The 27,436-nt window shown below is 40.6% G+C and overlaps 1 protein-coding gene across 2 annotated transcripts in view; it reads left to right on the top strand.

Annotated features, from left to right (window-relative positions):
• The window catches only part of LOC141548414 (transmembrane protein 182-like), a 55,555-nt gene extending 28,476 nt beyond the window's left edge, over nt 1-27,079 (top strand). For both annotated transcript variants that reach the window (XM_074277282.1, XM_074277281.1), the window contains 3 exons: nt 3,417-3,515; nt 5,923-6,060; nt 25,021-27,079. In XM_074277282.1, coding sequence (XP_074133383.1) covers nt 3,417-3,515; nt 5,923-6,060; nt 25,021-25,253 — 470 coding nt within the window. In that variant the 3' untranslated portion in view covers nt 25,254-27,079. The remainder of the gene's footprint in view (nt 1-3,416; nt 3,516-5,922; nt 6,061-25,020) is intronic.
• The last annotated feature ends 357 nt before the right edge of the window (nt 27,080-27,436 follow it).

Genomic DNA, 27,436 nt, shown 5'->3' with positions numbered 1-27,436 from the left:
ATCACTTAACCTCTTTTGACCTCAGTTCTATCAGTGGTTAAATGAGTGGGTTGGACTAGATGATCTCTAAGATTCCTCCTATCTCCAGATTAATGATCCTATAACCTAGAAAACTCATTTATCCATTAATCTATCAGTAAACATTTATCAAACACTTACTGCGTGCCAGGCATTGGGCAAAGCCAATGGTTCTTAAACTGGGGTTGATGGACCCTTTGCTCTGTGGACAGATTTCTGAGGGTCCATGAACTAGGATGATAAAAAAAAGTATAGCTTTATTTCATTATAATTTGTAATTCTATATTTTATTTTATACATCTAAGAATACTATTCTGAGAAGGGGACTTTCGGCTTTACCCAACTGCCAAAAGGATCCAGGGTGGAAAAAGAATCCTTGTGCTGATCATTGGGGATTAAAAAAAAAAAAAAAGAATGTAGTTCCTGCTTTCAAGGCACTTAGATTCGAATGAGGGAGACAGCTTGTATATAAAACAATGTCATACAGGATATGTACAAGTAGATACTCTTGGTTAATCTCAGAGCAGTGTCTGAATCTTTGAGCTGAATGTTGTAGGAAGTTACGGATGTGAAGAGGCAGAGGGGAGGAGGGAAAGCATTTCAGGGACAGTCGATGAGAAGACACAGAGGTGGGAGAACAGCAAGTATACTAGAATGCCTGCTTGTGAATGGGGGGTGTGTGATGTGAAACAGATTGAAAAGGGAGAAAGATGTGATGTTTGAAGCAATTTAAAGGACAGAGAAATTTTTATTTGATTTTAGAAGAAAGGGAATCAGTGGTGTTTGGCAAACCGGGGAGTGCCCTGGTTAGAGCTTTGGTGGCTGAGTAGAAAATGGACAGGGGGGAGGAGGAGGGTTGGGGCAAAGAGAAACTATTATTGGACAGATATCCTGAACTCAAATGGTGATGAGAAGGAGATGTATATGGGAAATGTTAGGAAAGGAGAATGGACAAGATTTGGGACTTGGCTTAGAAGATGGATGAGTTCAAGTGAGGAGTCAAGATGACAGCTTGGGTGACTGGGAAAATGGTGGTACCTTTGACAGTCAGAGGGAAGTTGGGAAGAGGGGATGATTGAGGAGAGATAATGAGTTCAGTTTGGACATGTAGGGTCCAGGTCCCCTCCGGGCTTTAGTTTCCTCATCTGTAAAATGGAATCTAAGCCCATGCTCCTCTTTTATTTATTATCTATAATGTGGCCAGGCATTGTGGGGAATGCAAGGGAGCATAAGACACTTGCAGACTAGTTTAGATCCAAGCTGTGAACAGATAAAAAGCTCAATAATCCAAGATGAGGATACAAAGGCATTGAATCCAGACAGTGTTGATTCTTGTCAGGGGTAAGAGTTAGGGAAATTCCCAGAAGGGCTTCAGAAGGGAGATGGTAGAATAGCAACTGAAGAGTGGGCAGAAAAGTACTCCGAGGCAGGATTTTCTCATAGGAGGCACTTAAACAAACGTACCTTGAATTGAGCTGAATTGCAGGGCAAGAGAAAAGATCCCAAGGTGTTTGGAGGCCAGTGAATAGACCTGTCGAACTGAAGCCAGGATTTCATATTAGGAAGTAGTAGGAGATTAGGTTGTCAAGGTAAGTGGGAACCAAAGTGTGGAGAGCCTGGATTGCCAGGCTAATGAATGAGAGTTTATCTTATAGGCCCTAGGTATCCCATGAAGGCTTTTGAGCAAAATCACAGAATTTCAGAATTAAAAGAGGTTTTGGAATCCTTCAAATCCAAACCATTCCTGAAACAGAATGTTCACAATGCCCTTGATATGTGATTGGTCAGACTGTATTGGAAAATCTCCAAAGAAGAGCAATACCTATTGTCCCCTCAAGGTGGTCATTACCCTTGGCCTCCCGATTATATTTCAGATTTTTTGTGACTTCTACATAGCCCTCCTTGTTCTGTTTTCTAAGAAGGGACCAAACCATTCTGGCCCCAAATCCCCATGATTGCCCTTCATACACCTGAAGCACACGTCAGGGCCTTTTCTTCTCCAGGGTAAATATCCCCACCTCTTTCAGTATGCCCTTCTATGGAGTGACCTTGAGGCCCTATCAGGAGGTGACCTGACAACAGAGACATTTTAGGAAGATTAACTTGCTGAGGGGTGGGATCAGGGAGTGGAACAAGGGGAACAACACTTAGCAGCCCAGGCCAAATGAAGAAGCCATTGGGTAGGAAGATGCTAAAGGGCTTGGCACCTTTAGGGGTTGTGGACAAGGAGGCATTGGGGAGGAGCTCAGTTCCAGGTAAGGATAAGAAGGGCAGTGATCCAATGGAGTTTATTGAAATGTTTCTCATGTGAGGGCACAGAATAGCAAAGAGCCTTCTTTTGGGGGTTATGCCTGAGCTGGATTATAGACTTGGTGCGCTAGGTACACGTGCAAAGCCGAGCTAAGAGGAAGGCAGCTTCCACACTCCGTGGTTTTTGTTGCCCACTTCACTAGAGAGCAGACAGATCCTCACTCCTCTTTGGTGTTGAGTAGAATAGAAGCAGATTAAGTCCAATTATTTTGATTCCCTTGTACTAATGATAATCAATTCACTAAGAGTTCCAGAGACATTTGGGTAGGGACAAGTGTCCACTTATAATGATATGCTCCTCTTAACTAGGGAACATAGGGAAAGAAGTGGCCTCTCATTAATGACTAATTGCAGCAGTCTCGTTAATCACTCAACACTTCTCTAGTGCTCCTGTCCTAGGATGGCACTTCTCTTGTCACTGCTGCAGACTCTGGCCAGTCCCTCGAGCAGCTCCTTTCCAGCTCCCTGCCAGATGGTTTGGCACACATTATATCATTATGGATTCTATTTTGGAGTGTGCCATGGAAAGCTCTGATCTCTGGAGTTGAGCATTATCTTGGTTGGAAGATAGATAAAACTATGAACATGTCCTGTTGGGCTTCATGACCAATTCTGGAAGGCTGGCTTTGGGGACTTCTTTGGAGGCTGTTTCCTTCTGAGCCTCCATGTTGTTGCTTCCCTCTGTGAGGATGGGTAATGGAGGATGACTGCCTTAATCTGAATCCTGCAGTGTCTTTCCAGCTTCCAATTATACAAATGTGCAAAAGGAACTCTGGGCATGGGAACTCCCTTCCCCAATGCAGATTGCACACATCTCTGGCTCAGTAGATAGGCTTGCAGAGTTGCCTGAGACCCATAGAGGGGGGAAATTGCTCAGTAAGTGTTAGAGGTAGCATTTGAATCCAGGTCTTCCTGACTTCAAGCCCAGGGTACTAGTCACTGGACCCTAGCTGCCTTCATGGTTATGTCCTCACTAATCATCTTTATCGCTTTGGCTTATTGTTAAATGTATAATTTGCAGAGGTTTAAAACTCTGTTAGATTGGATGCTTGTTAGATTCTAGTTGCTTTTCTTTTTTCCTTTTGTAGCTAACCAGCCTCGTACCAAGCAGTGCCGCCCCGGTTATCTCTTTCCTATGCCCATTGCTCTGGGACCTTTACCACATCCTTCTTATGATGCGACTGCAGGTAAGTTTGGAAAGTGCTCAGGCTTTATGTTTCTTCTTCTCTTTCACCCTGACCTTTGTACTCCATCTCATTTTGCTTTATGTCACTGTAGACACAGAACAGAAATAGGCCACACACGGGGCATGGTCCAAAGCCCGTTGCTTCAATGAGCTGGCACACAGAATTACCAAACCAAAGTTGTCAACTGGATCCTTGTACAAGCCAGTTGGCTTTGCTTTGTGGCCCTGAATTCCCTCAGTTACCTAAAAGGTGTGCAGCAGCAAGTATATGGACTCATTTCTGCAACAGGGAAAATGACTCCACAGTATTCCCTACTAATGGGTGCTAAAGATTTTTCTTTCTGTGTAGAACGTTAACATCCTCCTCTGTCCCTTGTATTCTCACTCTGCCATCCTCCCTGCTCCAGATTCAGAAGCAGTTTTGTAGTTTTTATTATTTCATAAATTTCCGCTGACGGGATTCATATGCAAGTGTCTGGCCAATTAGTGATAAGTCTCTTTGTACGTAAGCAGGCTGAGCTAAGTGGGGCCTTGGAAAGCAGAACCATCTTGTTGTTGGGACTGTACTTAAGATTTTTCTGACATGCTTCATTCGTAGTGAATTTATTGAAAGAATGTATTCTTATATCACTTATATTTTTCAGTATATTTCTCTCTCCTAGAGAGCTATCTTCTGTAACAGAATTTTTAAAAAACATTTAAAAACCCTACGTCAATAAGAATAACCAACACATAGATAAAAACTAGAACTTTGTATAGGCTAGAGAGGACAGTGAATCTCACCATCTTGAGGCCCTCTATAACCATCCACTTCACTTTTTGTATTCTAAATGTGAGATCTTTGTCCAAAGACCAAAAAGTGAGTTATGCTAGGTTGGCTGTGTCTTGGGGATTTATAAAAGGACATGGACAATCATTGCACAGGATGAGCAGACGTGACTGGGGTATGATTTGAGTCTTTGGAAGGAGTGTTCACATTGATGAGGTCTCAGAATCAACTAGATGATATGGAATTCAGCATACTTTCCTTTGGATGTCATGAAATGTGTAAGGTGGGAAGAATTAGAAAAAGTACCAAGAAGAATCGTATTTATAAGTACAAAAATGTGAAGTTCTTGTCCAGTGACCAACAAACGGACCATATTGGGTAGCCCCCTTCTGGTGGAGTTGTAGGGACACAGACACACATATACACATATGGAGCTCAGGAAAGGCTTTGTCTAAGAGGCAGCATTGAAGTGGAGCCTTTTAGGGAGCTAGGGCTTCTCAGAGATCAAAGAGCAGAATGTTTTCAGGCAAAGGGAACAACCTGCATCAAGTCTCAAGGGTGGGACCCACAGGCACAGAATGTCAGGTACAGGGAATGCCATAGACACTAGTTTGATTATTAACGGAGTGTATGAGGGGGAGCAATGGGAAATCATTCTAGAAAAATAAGATGGCACCAGATATGAAATCAATCACTGAGGCCTTGGTTCTGGATAGCAAAGCAGGGTATACTCTTTTTTTAGGGATGAGAAAGCACTTTGTTCCAGTGCGATAAGGGATGGTAAAGTGCTTTGAAAATGTATCATATGCCATCCTAACACAGAACATTATGATGTTATGATTGATTCAATGTTAGCCATGGGTATAAGTAGATTTGAACTCTTCTTGAAACCATCTGTCCATGTGTAGAAATCAGTTCTTGCTTTGAAACATATTCCCCAATTTGTAGCCCAGATGCTTGACAGAGACAGAAAGGGAAGAGAATTATAGATCAGCTTGTGATCTCAGTGGAACACCAGAGGTGATGAGACAGAGGACTAGAGCTGCATCTGGAAAGTCAGGTGCAACCCTGTAATGGTGATTCCAACTCCATAGTCTTCTTTCACCCAAAAGAGCAAATTTATTGGAGGAGGAAATAGGTCACATTCTATTCATCATCTAGATGTTGTTGGTGTTCCATTTGCCTTTGGATCTTTGGGGTTAGGATTTGAAATAATGTGCAAATGAAGGGTATAATTATTACTTGAGAAGAGGATCTCTTTTATGGAGAAGCCATTACTGGGTACTTGGACTCACTTGTTATGGACTGAGTCCAATGAACTCACTTGAGTTGGGCAGTCTCCTCCTGGTGTCTTTGCAGGTGAGTTTGGACAAACATGCCATCAGGCTAACCCCAAAATAATAATGCATTCCAGATTTATTTGGATGTGGGAGAGGAAAGGAAGGTAAAGCAAGTTGGAGGGGCAGAGAAACATTATTTCTATGTGAGCAAACATCTGAATCACACCAGACTGATTCCAGCTCTATATCTGTGGCCATGTTGCTGCTGGAGCTTAAGTTTGGCTTGCTAGATGGCTGTGGCCTTCTGTTGCGCTTAGGCGTTTTCTCAATCATTTCATTTTCTTTTCTCATTTGTCTAGTGTACCGAGGGTTCTGGACAGTCTTCATCGTGCTAGGTGTCACTGCCAGCCTGGTAGGGGTATTCCTTCTGGTATGCGGGGCACCCTTTGTCAACGCTCGGCTTTATAAATTTGGCGGGATCTTCCTTATCACCTCAGGTAAGATACTGAGTGACACTGATGGAAGGACTGTGTTTGTTTTGGGGACTCAGAACTTATGGGATAAAAGTCCTACCGAGTTAAGGAGAATGGGAGAAAACCAGCAATTCCACTTGGAATCACGCTACAGAGTCCAATCCTCATTCCACTCCTTCCTACCTGTATGACCTTGACCAAGGCACTTAATCTCTCTGTTAAAGGAAGGGTTTGAACTAGTTGCTCTCTCAGGTCCCACCTACTTCTAAATTTATAAAGATTGTCATTAGTGAGTGCTGAAAACTGCACGTGAGCTTTTTAAAAATTTGTAGTGAATTTATTGAAAGCATGTATTCTTATATCACTTATATTTTTCAGTATATTTCTCTCTCCTAGAGAGCTGTCTTCTATAACAGAATTTTAAAAAACATTTAAAAACCCTACATCAATAAGAATAACCAACACTTAGAAAAAGCCAACATTTTCTGCAGTGTTCCATGCCCATTATCCGCCCATATCTGCAGAAAAAAAAAAGAAGGATATGTCTTCTTAGATCTCTTCTCTGAGGTCATTTTTGACTTGGAGCATTATAATTTCAGGGTAGTCAGTTTTAGTGGTTTTATTATTCTTTTCTTTAGATTGTTAATAGCTATTACATATATTGTTCTCCTAGTTCTTTGTATTTCACTTTGTATCAGTTCATGTGAGTCTTCCTGTGCTTTTCTGTAATCATCATGATCGCTGTTTCTTATAATGCCATAATATCCCATTATATTCACATATTGTAGTCTCTAGTCATTCTCCAATCTATAGACATTTGTTTTGTTTCCAACTCCTTGCTACTGACTAATATGGTTGCTAATATAAGTCTACTAACCCACCTCAGATATTTACTAGTGTGACCTGAAAGGAAGTCATTGGACTTTCTGCCTCAGTTTCTTCATCTGCAGGATACTCTCACTAACCTCTAGGTCCCTTCTAGTTTTAAAGCTACCATCTTAAGATCCTCTGATTCACCTCTGCATCTCCATTCACACCTCAGTTTATGAGCTGATTATAGCATGGTTCTATAGTGCCTCATTTCAGGAGCTTTAGCTGAGTAGACAACAACCTTTGTTTGGGTGCCCCAGTCTCCATGGCTGTGTTTGATGGGATGACTTGATTTCCTTATGGAGCACTTATTTATACTTGGTAGAGGCCCAATTCAGAACATGAGGAGGTATGCTTTTTGTTACACTGCCTGGAGGTTTGAAATCCTGGGTGGAGTAATTTCTGGAGATGTCCTTTTCTGGGACTGTCATTCTTTGGCCTGCTCTACCACTGACGGTCTTCAGGGTTCAAGATCTAAGGCCTCATCAGGAAGACAATGTCAGTGGGCTCTCCCCACAGTATCCTTTTCCTCCAGAGTGGAGTGACAACTCATCCGGGGCTCTTAGTGAAAGGAAGTGTCTCGCTGTCCTCCTTCATAGACCTGCGGGGTTACTTGGAGCACACAAATGGAGGTGCTCTGCAAGATTTGCCTTTGTTACTTTACTTGAAGCACAGCAGGTTTTCTAAATGCCCTTCTTGGACACTCAGCAGTGTGTTTAAGATTTGCTTCTCAGTATCAGAAACTTAGAGTTGGATTGGGCCTTGGAAGTTATCTTACTAATGAGGAGACAGAGGCCTAGAAGGTGAAGTGACTTGCCATATTATAAGGATCATCATTGTCATCATCATCAAAGCTAACATTTATATAGTGCTTAATATTCTCCAGTGCTAAAGGCTTTACAACTATTATTTCATTTGATCCTCACAACAACCCTGGGAAATAGTCCTTTTAATATTAAATATTAGTCCTATTAATATTAAATGGGAATTTTATGGATGAGAAAACTGAGGCAAACAACAATCAAGCATCTTGCCCAGCATCCCACAACTAGTAAGTGGTTGAGGCTGGATTTCAAGGCAGGCCTTCCTGAGTCCAGGCATAGTTCCCAGCATTCACTAGACCACCTACTTGTTCCTAGAAGCCACTGAGCCAGGATTTCAACCCAGCCTTCTGATTTCAAATTTTGCCCTTTTGATCACATGTTTTGATCCTGTCATTTCCCAGGCACACAGTCTGCCTTACTGTACCCCTCCCCTGCCCCAGGCCCCAAGTCCCTTAGGACAGTTTCTGAAGGATTGCTTCAGAATCTGATCATGCTACTTACCTGTAATCAGAAAAGTGACTATTTTAGTAGTTAGTGCAGAAAACCAAGATGACTTCTGGCAGGGTAGAGGATGTACTTTGAAGTCATCCTTGCAAAGAAGCTGAATGTTTAATAGGCAGGCAAGCCTTGGCCTTACTTCCTACAAAAGCCACATCTCCATTCTGAGCCCTGGGAGAGGTAGTTCTCAGAAGGTGGTGAGATAAGATAAGGAAGTGCATCTCAGCCCTAGCCAGAGAGTGGTAAATGAGAGGAAAGCACATGCTGCGCCCAAATGGGCCCCAATTCTGTTCTTGACCTTCACTTTTGTCAGCAATAACATCACTATTCAGATAATTCTATCCACTTGGGGATGCCCATGCCAACGAAGCCTGTGTGGAAAGATGAGGAAGATCAATGGATAAAATGGTAAACTCTTACCTTCAAATCCGGCCTCTTCTGCTTTCTAGCTAGATGAAGGTCATGGGAACCTCTCTGAGCTTTGAAGTCCTCATCTGTAAAATGATAATGATGACAGTACTCATAGACCCCACCTCCCAGGTGACTGTTTGATGCAGGTGAAATAAGAGCCTGTGAAGCTCACAGCACTATGTTTTCATTCTGTGGGTACATCCTATACTTTGAATGAAGCACTTTCAACTTAGTACTTTGTACTAAGCCAGTATAGCCAGGAAGATTAATAGTATTAGGTCATCCATAGGACTTTATGGTTTACAATGACCTTTCTTTACCTCAAGAACTATGGGAGAAAGAGTACAAGGATTTTGATCCTGTTTTTGAAGATGATGAAAGCCAAAGGACTTGCCCCAGTTCACACAGCTAGTAAATGCTAGTAGAGCTGAGATTCTGAGCTTCTAAGCTTAGTCCTCTTTCTGCTGTTCTGGATTGTCATTTGGTCCTGCTTTAATGAGGAAGAGTAGGGCTTGGATCCAGGATTTCCACGAGATATGGAACTCTCAGACAAATAAAGTGCCTCTTTCAGTGCAGGCTGGCAGCCTCTTAGTCTTGCAGAGTTGCTTTGGGCATTGTGAGGTTCAATGACTTACCCAGCCAGGTTGGTTAAGTGATTGTTTCTTAAGTGTCCAAGAAAAGGTCCTTCTCTTAAGGAAGTTAGGAATCTACTCAGTTTTATCTGTAGCACGAATTTACTTGACAAACCCTTTATTCACAGGTAGAATATGTGTAAACCTTAGCTCAGCACATATAGGAATTATCATCACTGATTCTGAACTAGTATGGACTGACTTCAGAGCTTTACCCAGTATGGAGGCAGCAAGGCTTTGCTTCAGGTGTCATTGTTCTTGAGGAGGATATGGGCTTTCTCCCTGCCCACTGCCTCTCCCAGGGTCCCTTTGCTGTGCTATCCCTCTTCTAGGGCCAGCACGAGTCTACTGCAGGCCACCTCTGCCCCCCTGGCTCTACTTCTTTCAGAGGGTCAAGGAATAGACAAAAATGAAAATTGAATTAGTTTCCAGGCCTTTTTAAAGAACAAATTTAGTAAGTGGGTGTGGAGAAAGCATCAGGACACTGGGCACCTGTTTTACTACTGATCTTACTGAGAACGATTCCAGTTGATCCCTATTACAGATGATGCTTACTGACGGTTTCAGAAAGAATCTCTTCTTAGGAATTTTGTTTATACCTCTCTTATGAACTGATCACTTTCATTTTGTCTTGAGATCATTTGTGTACATACCCTGTTTTGGTGGGTACTTAGGCAATCATTTAGCTTCCCAGGGCCCTAGTACCCTGGTTTTTAAGATCAGGGCATGATATTCTTTGATCTCTCACTAGCCCTGGCTGCAACTGGGCCTTCTTCATGTTGCTTTAACTCTACTGAGGTATAACCCAGGGGCCTTCACAAGACAGTGGGCCTTTAAGGAATGTTTCCTCAATGGACCAATTGTTTCTAAGTTGATAAGACTGCTCAAGGAGGTATTCTTTCGTTCCTCCTTTTGGTGCAGATGTCAAAAGCAGCTTAGGGAACTATTTCTTTTTATAATTAAAGCTTTTTATTTTCAAAATATATACATGGATAATTTTCCACATTCACCCTTACAAACCTTGTGTCCTAATTTTTTCCCTCTATTCTCCCCACCCTCTCCCCTAAATGTCAAACAACAATTAAAAAGAGTGAAAATGCTATGTTGTGATCCACATTCAGTCCCCACAGTCTCTCTGTGGGTGCAGATGGCTCTCTCCATCCCAAGTCTATTGGAATTGGCCTAAATCATGTCACTGTTGATGAGAGCCACGCCCATCAGAATTGATCATTGCATAATCTTGCTGTTGGCATGTGCAATGATATCCTCTAATTGCTCTTTTCACTTAGCATCAGTTTATGTAAGTCTCTCCAGGCCTCTCTGAAATCATCCTCATTATTTCTTATAGAACAATAATATTTTATAACATTCATAAACTGTAACTTATTCAGCCATTCCCCAACTGATGGGCATCCAACTCAGTTTTAGGGAACGATTTCAAGTGCTGAAGAACCAATTGATTACATAATCTGCCCTATCACACTACTTTCCTTAGGATTATTTAAGGCATCTCTTTCTAATTTAAACTAGGTAACTTAAGAATAATTTGTTATCAGAGCCTCTAACATCTTTTGAAATAAGATTTCAAAAGGAGAAAGAAAGAAAAAGCAAAAGGACTTTTTATTTATTTATTTATTTTTATTTAGAATTTTTTTTCACAGTATATATGCATGAGTAATTTTTTTATAATATTATCCCTTGTATTCATTTTTCCAAATTATCCCTCCACTCCCTCCCCCCAATGACAGGCAATCCCATACATTTTACATGTGTTACAATATAACCTAGATATAATATATGTGTGTAAATACCATTTTCTTGTTGCACATTAAGTATTAGATTCTGAAGGTATAAGTAACCTGGGTAGATAGACAGTAGTGCTAACAGTTTACATTCACTTCCCAGTGTTCCTTCTCTGGGTGTAGTTGTTTCTGTCCATCATTGATCAACTGGAAGTGAGTTGGATCTTCTTTATGTTGAAGATATCCACTTCCATCAGAATACATCCTCATACAGTATTGTTGTTGAAGTGTACAGCGATCTTCTGGTTCTGCTCATTTCCCTCAGCATCAGTTGATGTAAGTCTCTCCAAGCCTCTCTGTATTCCTCCTGCTGGTCATTTCTTACAGAGCAATAGTATTCCATAACCTTCATATACCATAATTTACCCAACCATTCTCCAATTGATGGACATCCATTCGTCTTCCAGTTTCTAGCTACAACAAAAAGAGCTGCCACAAACATTTTGGCACATACAGGCCCCTTTCCCTTCTTTAGTATTTCCTTGGGATATAAGCCCAATAGCAGCAATGCTGGGTCAAAGGGTATGCACATTTTGATAACTTTTTGGCATAGTTCCAAATTGCTCTCCAGAATGGCTGGATTCTTTCACAACTCCACCAACAATGTATCAGTGTCCCAGTTTTCCCACATCCCCTCCAACATTCATCATTATTTGTTCCTGTCATCTCAGTCAATCTGACAGGTGTGTAGTGGTATCTCAGAGTTGTCTTAATTTGCATTTCTCTGATCAGTAGTGATTTGGAACACTCTTTCATATGAGTGGATATAGTTTCAATTTCATCATCTGAGAATTGTCTGTTCATATCCTTTGACCATTTATCAATTGGAGAATGGTTTGATTTCTTATAAATTAGGGTCAGTTCTCTATATATTTTGGAAATGAGACCTTTGTCAGAACCTTTAACTTTAAAAATATTTTCCCAATTTGTTACTTCCCTTCTAATCTTGTTTGCATTAGTATTGTTTGTACAGAAACTTTTTAGTTTGATGTAATCAAAATCGTCTATTTTGTGATCAATAATGATCTCTAGTTCTCTTCTGGTCATAAATTCCTTCCTCCTCCACAGGTCTGAGAGGTAGGCTATTCTCTGTTCCTCTAATCTATTTATGATCTCATTTTTTATGTCTAAATCATGGACCCATTTTGATCTTATCTTGGTATATGGTGTTAAGTGTGGATCCATATCTAATTTCTGCCATACTAATTTCCAGTTTTCCCAACAGTTTTTTCCAAATAATGAATTTTTATCCCCTAATGTTGGTATCTTTGGGTTTGTCAAAGATTATATTGCTATAGATGTACCCTGTAAAAGGACTTTTTAGATTCAGTCTCTGATGTATGTGCCTAGCTGAATGGAAATGGAATCATAGTTTTTAGAAAATAATATGATTAATAGCAATTGAGTTTTCTTTACTTCCTTCTTCCCTCCCTTCATCCCTCCCTCCTTCCATTCTTCCCTCCCTCCCTTCCTTCCTTCCTTCTTTCCCTTTCCTTCCCTCCTTCCTTTCTTCCTTCCTTCTCTCTTTCCTTCTCTCCCTCCCTCCCTCCTTTTGTCTCTTCTTTCCCTACTTTCCATAGCTTCACATTTTTGAAGACAGAACTCAGTTTAACTAGAACATAGAGAACATGAAAAGAAGTGTCAGATGGGCAAAGCAGGCTGGTAGAAAGTTTTAGGATAGGGAAGTAACCCAGATTAGAGCGATACTCTAAAAAGATAGTACTGTTAGTATTTCCAAGGTGCTCTATATGCATGATCTTGTGATCTCTTTAAGGATTCTATCAATCTTAGGGGCAGCTAGGTGGCGCAGTGGATAGAGCACCAGCCTTGAATTCAGGAGGACCCAAGTTCAAATTTGGTCTCAGACACTTAACACTTCCTAGCTGTGGGACCTGGGCAAGTCACTTAAAAAAAAAAAAAAAAAAGGGATTCTATCAATCTTGGCTTTCCAGATGAGGACCCTGAAGTCATATGACTCACTGTGGCCACATCCTGAATGTTCCAGGCAGAGGCTAGATGAGTATTTGGCAGAGATGGGGGAGAACATGAGAGGGGGGGATTTCAGGTCAGTGCCTTTCTTGACTTCAGGCCCAGCATTCTTTTGCTGCTGTCGGGTGAATCTGGTCACAGTGGGGAACGCAGATGGGAGGGACAGGAAGGCTGTGGAGTCCAGAGAGGAGATCCTATACTCCAGAACTTATATGGTTATAATGGCGATTAATAAGAGGACCCAGATCCTAGAGAAACTGAGAGTATCAAGTGGGGAGTGTTTGGTGTCTGCATGTGATAGATGAGGGAAAAGAGTGGGAGCAAAGCTGATGGGATGCTTTGAACACCGGTGGTTGAGAAGATGGCAGTGCTCTGGACAGAAATAGAGGAGTCCAGAGGAAGGAAGGAAGGCCCTGTCTTTACCAACAAATGCTCCTTCTGTTTCCCCTGCATAGGAGGCCTTCCTCCCTCTTTTCCACCTGTCTTTCAAGGCCTCACCTGCTCAGATTCAACTCTGTCTTCCCCACCCCATTCACAGTGACCTCTCCTTCCTCAGAATTCCTTTGAAACTGGAGGTTCTTATAGCTCATTTGGTACTTCTGCCAGATTGTTTATACATCTATTTAAATAAAACATGCAAAGGTAGCTCTTGATCAGGAAAATTTTTGTCTGTTTATGAACATGTGACCATTTCCTGCCCTGCCTTCTGCCACCCCTCCCCCTTTCACCTAGATATGACAAGTCATTTCCTCTTTCCAGGACTCAGTTTCCATATGTAAAACATTGATACTATTTCTAGCACATCTCTCCTAAAACTAATGTGTCTCACAAGGTCAGAGATTCAGAGTGGAAGGGATCTTAATGATCATCTAATCCAACTCCCCTTTTTTATTGATGAGGAAACTGAGGCTCAAGTAGCTTAACTGACTTTCCCCAGATAGTAAAATATCATGTGAAAAACTTTGTAAACTTTAAAGCAACATATAAACGTCATTTATATATACTTGTTGTATTACCTGCCAACAAATGTGGAAAGGAAGAAAATGCCTGCTAAACGGAATCTTAAATTTTAAGAGAGAGGTTGCAAATTCATTTTTATCAGTTCTTTGTCTCATGCCCGGTAGGAGGACCATTTTATTTTAGTCCGTTACAGTAGGTATTGTATGTTAATGAAATTAGAAATTGATTGTCAAGAAGAATGCTTACCAAGCCTCACTTGCTAGCCAATTAATTTCATTTTAAATTACACAAGCAATAAAGGCTTAATTACATTCCTTATCAATATATTGTATTTTGTAAAGAATGGGTGGCCATTTATACACACACACAACACACACACACACCACACACACACACAGGAGTTGTGCATACAGAGTAATTTTTGTTATAGCCAATTAATTGGTACTTTATGTCCATGTCCATCATATACAATATAAGTTATTTATTTGTGACCCTTATTTCCAGGTGGTCCCCTACATTATCCTGGTCAGCAGTGTTTAGGGCAGATAACACTTAACCCTCGGCTAATGACTTTCATCAGAATGGAATTTCTTTTTGCCATGAAACAAACAAAATGAACAGTATCTCATGCCGGGGGTGGGAGGGAGGGGGGGCCACAGGCACAAGACAGGTCCCCTGGGGTGGACGTGATTTAGATTTATCTGAGTTCTAAAACTCACACCCTTGTCTAGTGGCAGAGCTTAAAAGGAAGTCTGTGATAAATAAGTCTGCCAAGGTACACTGTGAAATAAATAATGCTGCTATTAATGAGTTTTTAATGCCCTACTCGGACATTGTGCAGGCCTGACACTGGGGTCTGGGGAACAATGAAAGACCTTTTTAGTCCAGGGGTTCTAAACTTAGGTACCCTGAACTTACTTTGTTTTTTTCCTAAATATTTGGATAACTATATTTCAACACAATCCATTTCTTTTGTAATCCTATGCATTTCAAAACATGACACCAAGAAGGGGTCCCTGAGCTTCCCATGGCTGCCAAAGCTGTACATGATTCCCAAAAGGGGGAAGAACTTTCTCTCTAATCAGTTGTCTTATCAAGGTATCACCAGGTGTTTATTAAGGGTAGATTCCATGCCTAAATTCTGCGTGCTTCGGTGGGTGATGACATGGGGGTGGAAAGAACACTCCATCTGGGAAGTGAAGGACCTTCATCTGAAGTCCTGCTTAGGCTTTTTCTAGCTCTGTGAACTTAGGCAACCCACTTCCCATCTCTCGGTTTCTTTTCTTACCTGTAAAATGAAATTGTAATATCAATACTGAGAAGGAATGAGGGAGGGGATACAGAGGGTCAGAAAGACTGTTGCTTCAAGTCCTGGCACTTTTTATAATGATTGTGTGGACCTGAACTATATGCTTTGGACTTTCCTCTAAGATTTAAGTTGCAGAATAGATGCAGGTAATCATTGAAAAAAGTGTCCTTATCCGGAGGTCCCCGGTACCAAGGAAATCCCAGATCTGTGCTCAGAATTACTCATCTTGTTGACCTCATAAGGTCATTTGAGGCAAAGTCTCATATGCTAGATACACCTGAGTCACTGTTGTCACAGACTTAATGTTGTTGACATGTGTTTAATCTGGCTTCTAAAAGTATTGTTGTGAATATCTTGTGTTTATGGGACACTGCAGTGTTTTAACAGTTTTAAATTTTCCATCTCTGTCACTAATTACTTGGGATTTGGGCAAATCATTTTCCTGCCTTTGACTTCAGTTTTTTTTTTCCCCCATGGAAAATGAAGGGGTAGTTGGAATATTCATATATGTGACCCATAAGGTCACATCCGGCTCCGATATTTTATGTTCTTTGGTTTCATGTTCATACCCACACTATCTATAAGGCACAAAGAATCGGGGTTCTCAATCTCTTTAATAAATCAGAGAACTGAGGGCCACTGAGGTTAAGAGCCTTACTTGAGGTGATGTATTTGTGGAATGGCATTGACGGAACTAGAATCCCTGTCACCTGACTCCCAGCATACTTCAAGTGGACTGCAGTTTAGTAGGACAGTTGGGAGGCACTGCAGTGGATAGAGTGCCATGACTGAAGTCAGAAAGACAATGCAATTTCAAATCTAGCTTTAGATACTTACTTGCTGTGTGATCCTGGGCAAATCACTTTACCTTGTTTGCCTGAGTTTCCTCCTCTGTAAAATTAGCTGGAAAAGGAAATGACAAACTACTCTACTATCTTTGCCAAGAAAACCCCAAAAGGGATCATGAAGAATCAGACACGTGTGGAAAAAAAAAAGAATGAACATGACATGGTTAGTCAATTTTGTTTTAATAGATATCCTGGTTTAGAAATAATACAAAACTTTCATTGAACTTTCTAGTAATTTTTGCAAAGTCAAGATATAATTCTTATAAAAAGACAGGATTGGAGAATGGGTAGATCACTAGATTTGGAGTTGAGACTTGAGTCTATACCTTGAATCTAACATCTCATTAGCCATATGGCCTCAGACAAGCCACTTTCAATATCCTGCTCAGAGGCCTGGATGACCTGAAAAGAAGATGTACTGGCCTTGTAGCAAGAGCAAAGCATGTTTGAGCACTGATACACTTTGCCAAGAAAAGGAGAAGCAGGCCAGTAGCATGGGAGAGGACTCCATGTGGCAGATTTCCAAGAGGCATGGATGACTCCCTGGCTGCTTCCTTGTGAGGGGTACTCACACGAGTTCACGGATACCACAAGGTGTGGAAGCATCTGGGAAAGTAGTGACACCCCTCACCCAGTGAAAGAATGAATGGATGAGCTGTGACACTGTAGCACTCTAATGGTTCCTGCTAGAGGTTTGCTGATGTTTTCAAAGCATAATCTCTTTTCACTGTTGCTTGTTCAAGCCCAAGCAATCCAAAGCATATCAGTGTAGAGGATGAACTGCCCAGTTGGTATCTGATTATGTAAATGGTAAGTCTGTGAATTGTTCAGGACAGTTTTCCATTCCAAGGCTGTTTACCCACAGTAGCCCAGCAAAAACCTTCATTGCTTCCTCTGGCATGGGTCAGTATATGCTGAATTGAGTAATACTAATTCATTTCCTCCTTCCTGAAATGAATAAATGGGAATGTTTTTAGTTTGGAGAGAACTTAGAAATCATTGAGCCCAACCCCTCTTAATTATCAAGCACTTATTAAGCACCAACTACATTGTAGGCATGTTTTCAAAACGTCTGTGCCCTCAAAGGAGCACATGCTCTATTCCTCTTGTTCTTATAGCTAAGGAACTGAGGCTGAGAGAGTTTAAGCTGTCAAGCAGAATGTCGGCATTGGAAGGGACCCCAGAAGAGGCCATATAGCGAGGTGGCAGAGCTGGCACTCAAACCTCGGGCCTTTTTTCAAGTAATGCTCTTTTTAAAAAGATTGTTGTCATTTTCTAATGACCCCTTCTCTCTTTGAGAAAACCTCCCTTTTAACCCAGAGATATAGTTCAGCAAAACAAATCAGTGCATTGACCACGTGTGGGACACTTAACCACTTAACCAGTGCCAGTGATCTTTTGACCCACTGCTTCAATGTGATGCTTTTGAAATCATGTAATTTGGGGATGGAGTCGGTTTTGGATTGGTGAAGAGAAGACGATGCAAGGGAAGAACTTGAGGGAATCCTTGCTGGTAGTGGTGGGCTCTTGTGTTGGAGACAGATCTTTGCCCCGTGGATTGCCAAGTTGGACCCAGAGATGTTGTGACAAGAGAATTTCTCACAAGATGGCAGTTTATTCTGGCAGTTGCCTGACACTCTCAAGTCTCCAGCTTCTGGGCCGCCTCAGAGTGCTTTGCACATGACTTGTCTGGTAGCCCGGGAGTGCTGCCAGCCAGAGGTGTGGATTGATGTGACTTTCATGCAATACAGGGCCAAATTTGAGGCTGGTTCTTATCTCTAGATTGGTTCAGCTAGTCCTAGTCTTGACCCAAGTCATCAGGTGAGAGGAGACTGGCTAGTTCCCCTACCATCATCTTTTGAGGGTGACTTACTGGCATAGTCTCTACAATGCCAGCTTGTCTATGGCTAGCTTGCTTAGGGCGCTGTCTAATACTGAGGGCTGCAATGGGATGGGGCTTAGGAAAATGAAGCGTTAAGGCAGCAGATTGTGCCCGAGGCAGCATTTGGCCAATGCCAAGATCACTGATGGCAGCCAGACTGTCTGACACAGATCAATATGCACTCACAAGTATTTCCCACTTGATTGTGCTTGTATTCCAACTCTGAGTCCATTAACTTGTCCTCAGACCTTCATTTTTCCATTCAGATACTACCGGGGGCTCAGAGCTTGGCCAGTTAGATGTTTATTTGTGCCAGAGCACAGCTATCACAGCTCTCCAAATGCTGACATTACTCCTTCCCTGAGGATTGACTCTGGGGCTTAGGGACCACGGCCTCTCTAGCCCAGTTGTGAAGAAGTGCTTGTTCAACTGGATGAATCTGAATCTGCATTCATTTACTTTTCCCTTTCCTATTAGTCTCCTGGGACTGGAGCTCATCTTATAATCATCTGCATGCATTTGTTCATACGGTCAGTAAGTTTACTGAGGCCCCAGTGTACCCCGATGCTAGGTTCTGTGTGGAAGCCAAATATGAATACAACCCAGGCCCTACCTTTTTATTCTTTAGAGCTCAGGGAGTTAGCAACTGTCTCAGTTCTGTTGTAAGTTAATAAAGTAATTCTTCAGCTGTCCAGCAACATTATCTATCTGGGCTACAACTGAAAACCAGAGGTAACCAAAAAACCTGCCAGGCTTCAGAGCAGATATAATAGATGGCTATATGCTAAATCCACTTTATTTTTCTAATAGGAGAAATCCTCATTCAGAGCCTGGTTACCCTTACTTTGCGTACAATTAAATTTATGGCTTTCCCACCCATAGATATGATATATAAAGCAAAAGAAAGATGGAAGAGAAGGGCTATCATGAGCAAGTACACTGGCAGAAATAAGGAGCAGAAACTGGGCAAAGAAGGTGATCCAAGGACTCTGAATTAGGTACACAACCCAAGAAGCCCAGCAGCCTGGTATCCTTTATCACAGGCAAACCTGCCAACATAGGCCAAAGACATAGGCGCATTTAAAAGAGGGTGGGGCATAAGGGAGCCAGCCTTAAGCCTCAAACACATACTGATTGTGGGATGCTGGGCAAATCCCTTATCCTCTCAGGGCCTCACTTCTTCTTGGAGACTCCAAATTGCAGAGCAGTGGCTGATTTTCATTGGTAGAGGGGGATTTCTTTACATTAATGAAATCACAAATTCTTCCTCTCCCCCTAAAAAAAAAAATCCCAATTTTTACAGCTGAAAAAACTAAGCTTAGAAAGTGAGAGATTTGCTCCAAGTGACACACAGTTCTTAAGTGGCAGAATTCGAACATAGTACAGTTCCCTAAATGCCAAAAACTAGTAGCCTCCTCATCTCACTTCACAGTCTCACCAGAGTTCGTGCTCTATGTAGCCCCCATCCTGTGCCTTGTCAGGAGACAAGGGAAATGGCCATCTTTGAGTTTGGTCCGAGCCCTGACAATATGGATTGTTGGGGAATCCCAAGGAGTTGCATTTTTACATAATGTTCCCTTCCCCAGCCTCAGCCATATTCACTAGAATGAGTGGCTCCTGCCCACTGGGGACCCAGTTGGGTACATGAAGGGGGACTGGGGAGAAGAGAGTGACCACAAGGGGAGGCACCTACGATAGGGACTAGTTTAAGACAAAGGGAAAACTCAGCAATACTTGGACTTTCCATAGCAGGCTCTGCCCCTTAGGAGACCAGTATGGGTTATGGATCTATTTAGAGGAATGCAGATTTGGAATTGGGAGGGACCTTAGGGCCATTTAGTACAAATCCCCAGAGAGAGAGACAGAGACAGACAGAGAAGGCAGAGGCAGACAGACAAACGGAGACATAAAGACAGAGAGACAGACAGAAAGAAACAGAGACAGAAAGACAGAGGAGAAAGAGACAGAGACCACAGAAGTCATTTAGTGCAAATCCAGAGACAGATAGGAACAGACAGACAGACAAAGGGATAGAGAATAGAGACAGAGGGGGGACAGCCGCAGATAGAGAGTAGAGAGAGACATGAGGGTGAAGTTTGTTCAAGGTCACCCAGGCAGTAAATTTCAGAGCAGAGTGTATCGGAACAGTGCCACTTACGCTAATTTGGACTAGTTGTGGCCTGTTTAAGCTCCTTCAGACCTGTGATAATGAAGATCATTGCTGTAAAGCTCCTCATATTCTTAGAAAACTTTTTTATATGGGTTCCAACATGAATGACTGGCTTCAAGGAAGTTCAAACAAGTCAAAACTTGCCAAACTTTGTTCTATCCCTTTTAATTTTGTTCTTGCTAATAATTTTGGTATTATTATAACTGTAATTCATTTTCATTATTTTGAAAGAGTTCCAACTAATTATGAACGATTTACACTACATCAGGTGGTTATAAAACTTGTTTGTGCTTGTTTAAACTCATTCGAGTTGATGATAATTATTTCCATTAATTTGCTGCTATTATTATAAGTTCAATACAGCTAGTCTCCAAGACATCTACAGGTTACTCTGGATGCTTGTATGCTATAATAGGGAGGGGGTACACTAATGAAATTCTGGTTCTTGCCAACTTGGGCCTATTGCTCTGCTTTGATCTTCTGTGGCCAAAAAACCCAAGTCCTTAATTCCTTAAAAGCAGTGCAGAATTGCTCAAAGATACACACTACTCTGGACCCAGTTCATGATCCACATAGAGTATATGTTTAAGATACACAGATAATGATGGACCAGCTCTGGACACTGTCCATCTACCTGCATATCACAACATGTAGAGTAGGCATTCTTCAGTCTTTTGATTTGTTCTGGTATAGATGATTAGGCTAGATCTTTTGGAGCAATTGCACATCTCACTTAGGGAACTCACTCCCTAGAGTTCTGGGATCGGTTCTGCTGCCCAAGAACACATTGTAGTGATTACATCCGGAGCATCTCAGCATCTATCCCTTTTACATTTGGATGCTAACTTGGACATCCCCCATGAAAATGAAACTTTTTAAAAAATTACTTTGGTTTTAATGTTCAAGGATTATGAAAGTTATCTCTAGTGTTACATCCATCAGGGAATCTGGTATATTTTAACTTATGCTTGGGATGGACCAAGGGAAAAGATTTTTAAGATCGCATGTTCTTCCTCTGAATCAAATACTTTTAAAATAACCAAACAATAATCATTGGAACTTTATGTTGTTTGTATTTCAGCTAAGCATGGGACTGTAAAGATGTGGTTTGCTGTAGAAAATCATGTATTCCCTTCTCATCTTTTCATCATGGATGCCTTTGATACATATAAATTGTTCTCATAAATATGAGACAGTAGATACTCAGATCACCAATCTCTCTTTTTGGTGTTAATAATGTCTATGATTTCCCTTCCAAGTATTTACTATTTTCCTTTCTTTTGAATATCTTGAAAATAGACTTCTCAAGGCCCTCAATTTTGTCACCTTTAGCATTAGACTTGTCTTACGTAAATTTAGTTTGGATCAGTTACTCTTCACACATTTAGTTTTTTAGGGCCATTTCCACCTCCTCATGTAGCCCATCAGGGACATGCCTTCCATGTTTCCAGATTTAGTAAGTTGGCTGTCATTGTTGAAGGAAATTGCTATAGAAATCTTGATTTTTTTTTCTTCCCCCCCCCAACTTAGTTATTCCTTAAATGCTGTCTGCATGATATGGATTAATTGGATCTCATGAAATGTTTTTCCTTCTTCTGTGTTGGTTTCCTGCATAAGATTTTATAAGTGACTTTATATTTTAAACTGATGTTGCCCTTGTCTACCATATCATCTAACTTGGCAAGAAAAGCCCATGTTTTCTGCCCTACGCAATCTGTGGGCTTGTTGGCCTCCTTTTTTGGTTGTGATTATTTTACATTGATATCACTTCTTTTTTTAAATCCCATTTTTCTGTATCAATAGCTTGTTTAAATAGATCAGGTAGAAACAGTTTGCATATCTTAACTTTTTTCTGATTTTTATTCTTTCTTTTAGCTTGGTGTTAACTTTGATATTTTGTGAGTGAGGCTAGGTTTTTTTTTTTTAACATATTCAGAATGACTTGCAAGACTTGTGAAGACCTTTGGGGAGAATTTTGCCTAAATGAAACAAATATAAGATTTTTTTCTATATGTGGGTCTTTCTCTTGATAGCAAGCACCTTCTAATAATTGTGATAGGAGAGGATAAAAAAGATATCAATTAAAAAATGCAGAGGTGTTATTTCCTCCATTGTTACCTGCCCAACATCGGACATGTGTTGTATTTTGAACAATTAGTTAGGCATCTGATCATATTGCTGCTGAATGGCATATACAATGTAGAGAAGTCTCATTGTTTCTGCAGGAAACCCATTTCTACGTGAATTATGCTGACATCTTGATATAACTCTTTTCTCTATGAAGCAGCATTCATATCAAGCAGCTTTGTCTCAAAACTCATTTATGGGAGATTTTTTTTCAGTTCTTCCTTAGATCTGTGATTTTAGGTATGGGAGTATTCCTTCTATTGGTTCATATTCTCAAAGAGATCTTCAGTTCAATGGAATATTTACTTAATGTACTACAGGCCTTCCATTAGGCCTTTTTCCAAATCACGGGCACTAATGGAGTGCCCAGACTATTCATCTCATCTCTTACTCTTGCCACCATATCACCCACTTCCTTTTTTAACCATACATCTCCCTTAGGCAACATCTTGTACTCAGATCATCATAGGAAGCATATCGAGGCATAATTATGCTTTTGATGCATCTCTCTTTGTGTCAATTACAACTTGGATTCTTCAGAAATGATAGGAAATGAGTCTTCATCTTTGTGTTCCCATTGCCAGTGATAAATGTTTACTCAATTTAATTTTGGTAGGGAAAGCTCTTTACAATATTAGTTTCATCCAGGAAGATGAAGATAAGCCTGGGCTTGTAGAATTTCTGTTTTCAAGACTCTGTGACTGAGTATCTAAAATAGCAAGGTGCTTTAGAATTCCACAGATACAAAGATAAAAATGATAATTTGGGGCCTGTATCCCAAAGAAATAATAAAGGAGGGAAAAGGACCCACATGTGCAAAAATGTTTGTAGCAGCTCTTTTTGTAGTGTCAAAGAATTGGAAAATGAGAAGATGCCTATCGCTTGGGGAACGGCTGAATAAGTTATGGTATATGAAAGTAATGGAATATTATTGTTCTATAAAAATGACAAATGAGCTGATTTTAGAAAGGCCTGGAAAGATTGACATGAACTGATGCTGAATGAAACAAACAGAACCAGAAATAGACTGTACACAACAACAGCAAGATTTTGCAATGATCAGTTATGACACACTTGGTTCTTCTCAGCAATCCCAATAAACTTTGGATAGAAAATACCAACCATATCCAAAGAGAGAACTTTGGAGACTGATTGTAAAACTACATATGCTATGTTCGCTTTTTTTTTCTCTTGTGGGTTTTCCCTTTTGTTCTGATTTTTTTCTCCCAACATAATTCATAAGGAAATATGTTTTTTTAAAGAATGTACATGTAGAACTAAAAAAGTCATTTTACACATAACTGGTGAAAATAAAAATAAATTTTAAAAATGACAATTTCTACCTGGAGAAACTTAACATTCTACTATGGAAAATATTACTTGAACATAGGCAAGGAAAAATGTTTATTGAACTAAAAATATAAATGCTTATTGGATTAAAAATACAAATGCAAGGGTAAAGGAGAAATATAGCTAAAGTGTATTAGGGAAAATGCCATGAAATATCACTGATATTTTTTCTTCATAGCTATTTTCTGCTAATGCCCTCTCCAATTGAATTTCCCTTTTTAATGAAGACTAAGATGTAGAAACAAAAGATAGGTCTGACAGCATATATCCATTGTATACCTGGTCCCTTAAAGGATCTTGGCTCACTAGGATTAATCAAAGTTCATATACCCTTTATTGTAGTTTTTGTTTATATCATTGTAGTGGTGTATATTGTCCTAATGGATCTGCCTCCTTTATTTTGTATCAGTTAATGCAGATCTTCCCAAGTAGTTTTGAATCCCTTATTTCTGTAGTTTCTTATGGAACAATAATATTCCATTGGGATCTTAATGTGAAAATTTCTTCAATTATTATCCAGTTAATGGGTTTTTACTTGTTTCTAGTTTTGGCAAGCACAGAAAGTATTTTAATACATCTATTGGTCTATGTGAGGTCTTCCTTTGCTTTGTGCCCAAGAGCATCCCAAGAGTCACTGAACAAAGAGTACATAAAGTTCTGCCTCATATGACCTCAAGCAAACCTTTTAATCTCTATGAATCCCATTTTTTTCTTTTGTAAAATGAATTTAACTTGAATTAAATGACCTATGAAGTTTGTTTTAGCTAGAAATCTGGGGTCTTCTGTTGCCAAGGAATGGAAAACTATAAAACCAGAAAAACACTTTAGTGACTTTTCTCCTGTGATGTCAAATTGTTTTCTCTAATGCTTGTTCCAGTTCCCAGACCCTCTAGCCTTGATGGCTTCTAGCTTTTATTGGACTTGCCACTTGGAGGATGTGAGCTGAAGCCTCCGAGTTATCCTTATTTGCCTTTTCCTTATTATTAGTGACTTGGAACAATGCTTCATATAGTTGGTGATAGTTGCCAATTATCTGGAAAATGATTTGTTCATGTTGTCCCAGAATAATTTTCTGGGGGGCTCTGTGGGCATATATGACAATGTACATATAAAACACACACATGTGTGTTATACATGTGTGTATCTCTGTACACATATATGAGTAAATGTATGTGTGTAAACAAATATAAAGCTAGGAAACTTGTTATAGAAACTAGGAAACTTAGTTATCAGTAGTATTCTCTTTGTCTTGTTTAGCTTGTTTTCAGAAAAGACCACGCTTACAAATTCTCTATTTTTATCTTTGTTCTAGGGGGCTTCTTCCTCCTTCTCCTCCTTCTGTTTGTGCTGTGGAAGGAATGTGCAGCTGATTTTCAGAAATACATACTTCTGGAAAGGAGTGAAAAGTGCATCCCTGAGAATGTCCCTGTGCATGTGCATTATGGCTGGTCTTTTATGTTTGCTGCTTCCGGAACACCCTTGGTTTACCTTTCAGGACTTCTGTTTTATTTGATTGGCCAGAGGAACATGAAAGTCCCGAAGTGAAAGAAGGGAGAGAGGGATACATCCCCACTCTCCCAACACCACTTGCTCAGTACTTACACACACACATCAACATGCTTACATACATACTCGCACACTCACATAACACATTTACACACGTACACACATGCACCCCATTAAGAAACTCCCTGAGCATGTTTCCCCTTCTGATTGGAAGGAAGGCTTTCTACCATCTCCAGAAGTTGCTTTGCCATATTCTTCAAGGTTTTACCCACCATAGCAGATATTTGATCAAGAAATGGTAACAAATGGTACTATGGGAGAAATATTGAGAAGGGAAAGGGAGCACTAGACCGAGTTGTATGAAGGGACCCAAGAGTTGGTTTTCACTGGCCTCGGATTTAGAGGCCAAAGAGCCTTGTTCTCATTACCCTAATGTTTTTATAAATCGCCCTCACTTGGCAATCTCATTTGTATTGGAGCTGTTATTTCATCCCCAATCTCTCCTAAATCCAATTGTGATTTGCAGTAAGGTGTTTCTTTTTGAATAGAAATTAAGTGTGCCTTTTTTTTATTTTTTTGAGTGGGGTCGGGGGCGGAGCAAGAATTAGTCATAACTGATGTCCCAGGCCAGCCATGATTATTTTTTAGGCAATTTAAGCCTGGGGAAGTTGAAAAAGGAGACAGAGAGACAGAGACAGGGACACAAAGAGAAACTGAGAATTTTTTCCTTTTCCTTTTTTCTCTTCTGATAGAATTTGGAAAGCAAACCCAGTGTGAATGCATGCACATTTTAATGGGCTAGAGAAGAGATAGCTTATATCCAGAGGCAATCTAGCTCCCATTTCCATGCAGCTGACTTTATATCCTTCCAAGGGAAGAGGGCTGTATTTCACTGAGAGAATTAGAAAAAAAAATATTCAAAACATAAAAGCCTACACTTGGGTAAGTGAAATAAAGAGCCAACTTTTCAGCCATAGTATAAGTCCTTCTGCAGAGGAAAATGGGAGACATTGAAACACCACTGCTTTTGACTTGGTCCTGGAAATATATTTGTATTTTGTGGAACAAATAGCGCTTCTGGCTGAAGATTAAAGTGGGAAAGTAGAAGAAAGTCAGTGTCTAGAGGCAAGAAGCATAAATAGCACATTCATTCATTAGGATCCCTCTCAAGCCTTCACTGTCAACCATAATAATTTGTCTGCTTAGGGTTTAATGTTTCACATCATTTTTGGTCCTTAGACCCAGTCCCTCTTTCTTTCTTCTGGTAGGAGGCCATGCCAGCTTACCAGAATTCAGAGAAGCCTAAGGCTACTTTGGAGAAGTGAAGGATATGCTAAGTTAGTGATTCATTTGTTCTGGAATCAGAAACAGAGAGTAAACTGTCATCTTGTATAAACAATGTTGTGGCAGGGGGCCTGCCGAAAGATTGCCAAGGACTCCTGCCTTTCATAGCTCGTCAATGAGCCACACACCGCACACAGAACCATTGCGTGTGTACCTTTTGGAACCAGCAGTAAGATGAACCTGTGCCTGCATTTTCCTGAGTGGGATTCACATTCTAGGCTTGCATTATGGTGGAGTGACTTACCCTCAGAGACTATTTTCAAACGGTAATCTTGTCTTTAAGGCACAGGAGTCTCTGTGAGCTAAGAGTTATTACAACCAGATCCATTAGCCAGTGAATATGTTGTTTGTTATTCTTTCCTGCCTTAGCCATTGTCTCCTGTGAAATTGTAGCTTTGACATATATGTTTGTTTAAAATATGGGAGATTTAACCAGTGATCTTACCAACCATGAGCTTTCTTGTTGGTGTGATTTATTTGTTCACTTAAAAAGCCTGTGTTAATAAAATACATTCTGGTGTCTTCCTGGCTTTTCATTACCTTATAGGGAGAGGAGCTCTAGGCTAAACCACCTTCAGTGAGGTGCCCCACCAACTGGGGAGGCCTGCTTGGTTGACATCACCTTCACATTGTGAAGGTCATTACCTTTCTGGGCTTCAGGGGTATGTGGGGGGATTGAATAAGGAGATGTCTGGGAAGTCAGTTGGTATTTCTTGTCACATTTTCTCTTCTCTAGGACCTGCCTATCACAGTCCAAATAATTGTAGAGCGACATACCTATTCATCCTTCTCATCCAAACTGGATCCCATACCCCTAAAAGACTTTGAGGTCAGTGGTGGGGATAGGCAACATAAGTGTATGTGTAGTAAAGTATGTA

Source organism: Sminthopsis crassicaudata, chromosome X (genome assembly GCF_048593235.1).
Source record: "Sminthopsis crassicaudata isolate SCR6 chromosome X, ASM4859323v1, whole genome shotgun sequence".
NCBI lineage: Eukaryota > Metazoa > Chordata > Mammalia > Dasyuromorphia > Dasyuridae > Sminthopsis > Sminthopsis crassicaudata.
Note: the sequence above shows the minus strand (reverse complement) of the source record. Positions and strands in the feature narration are given on the sequence as shown.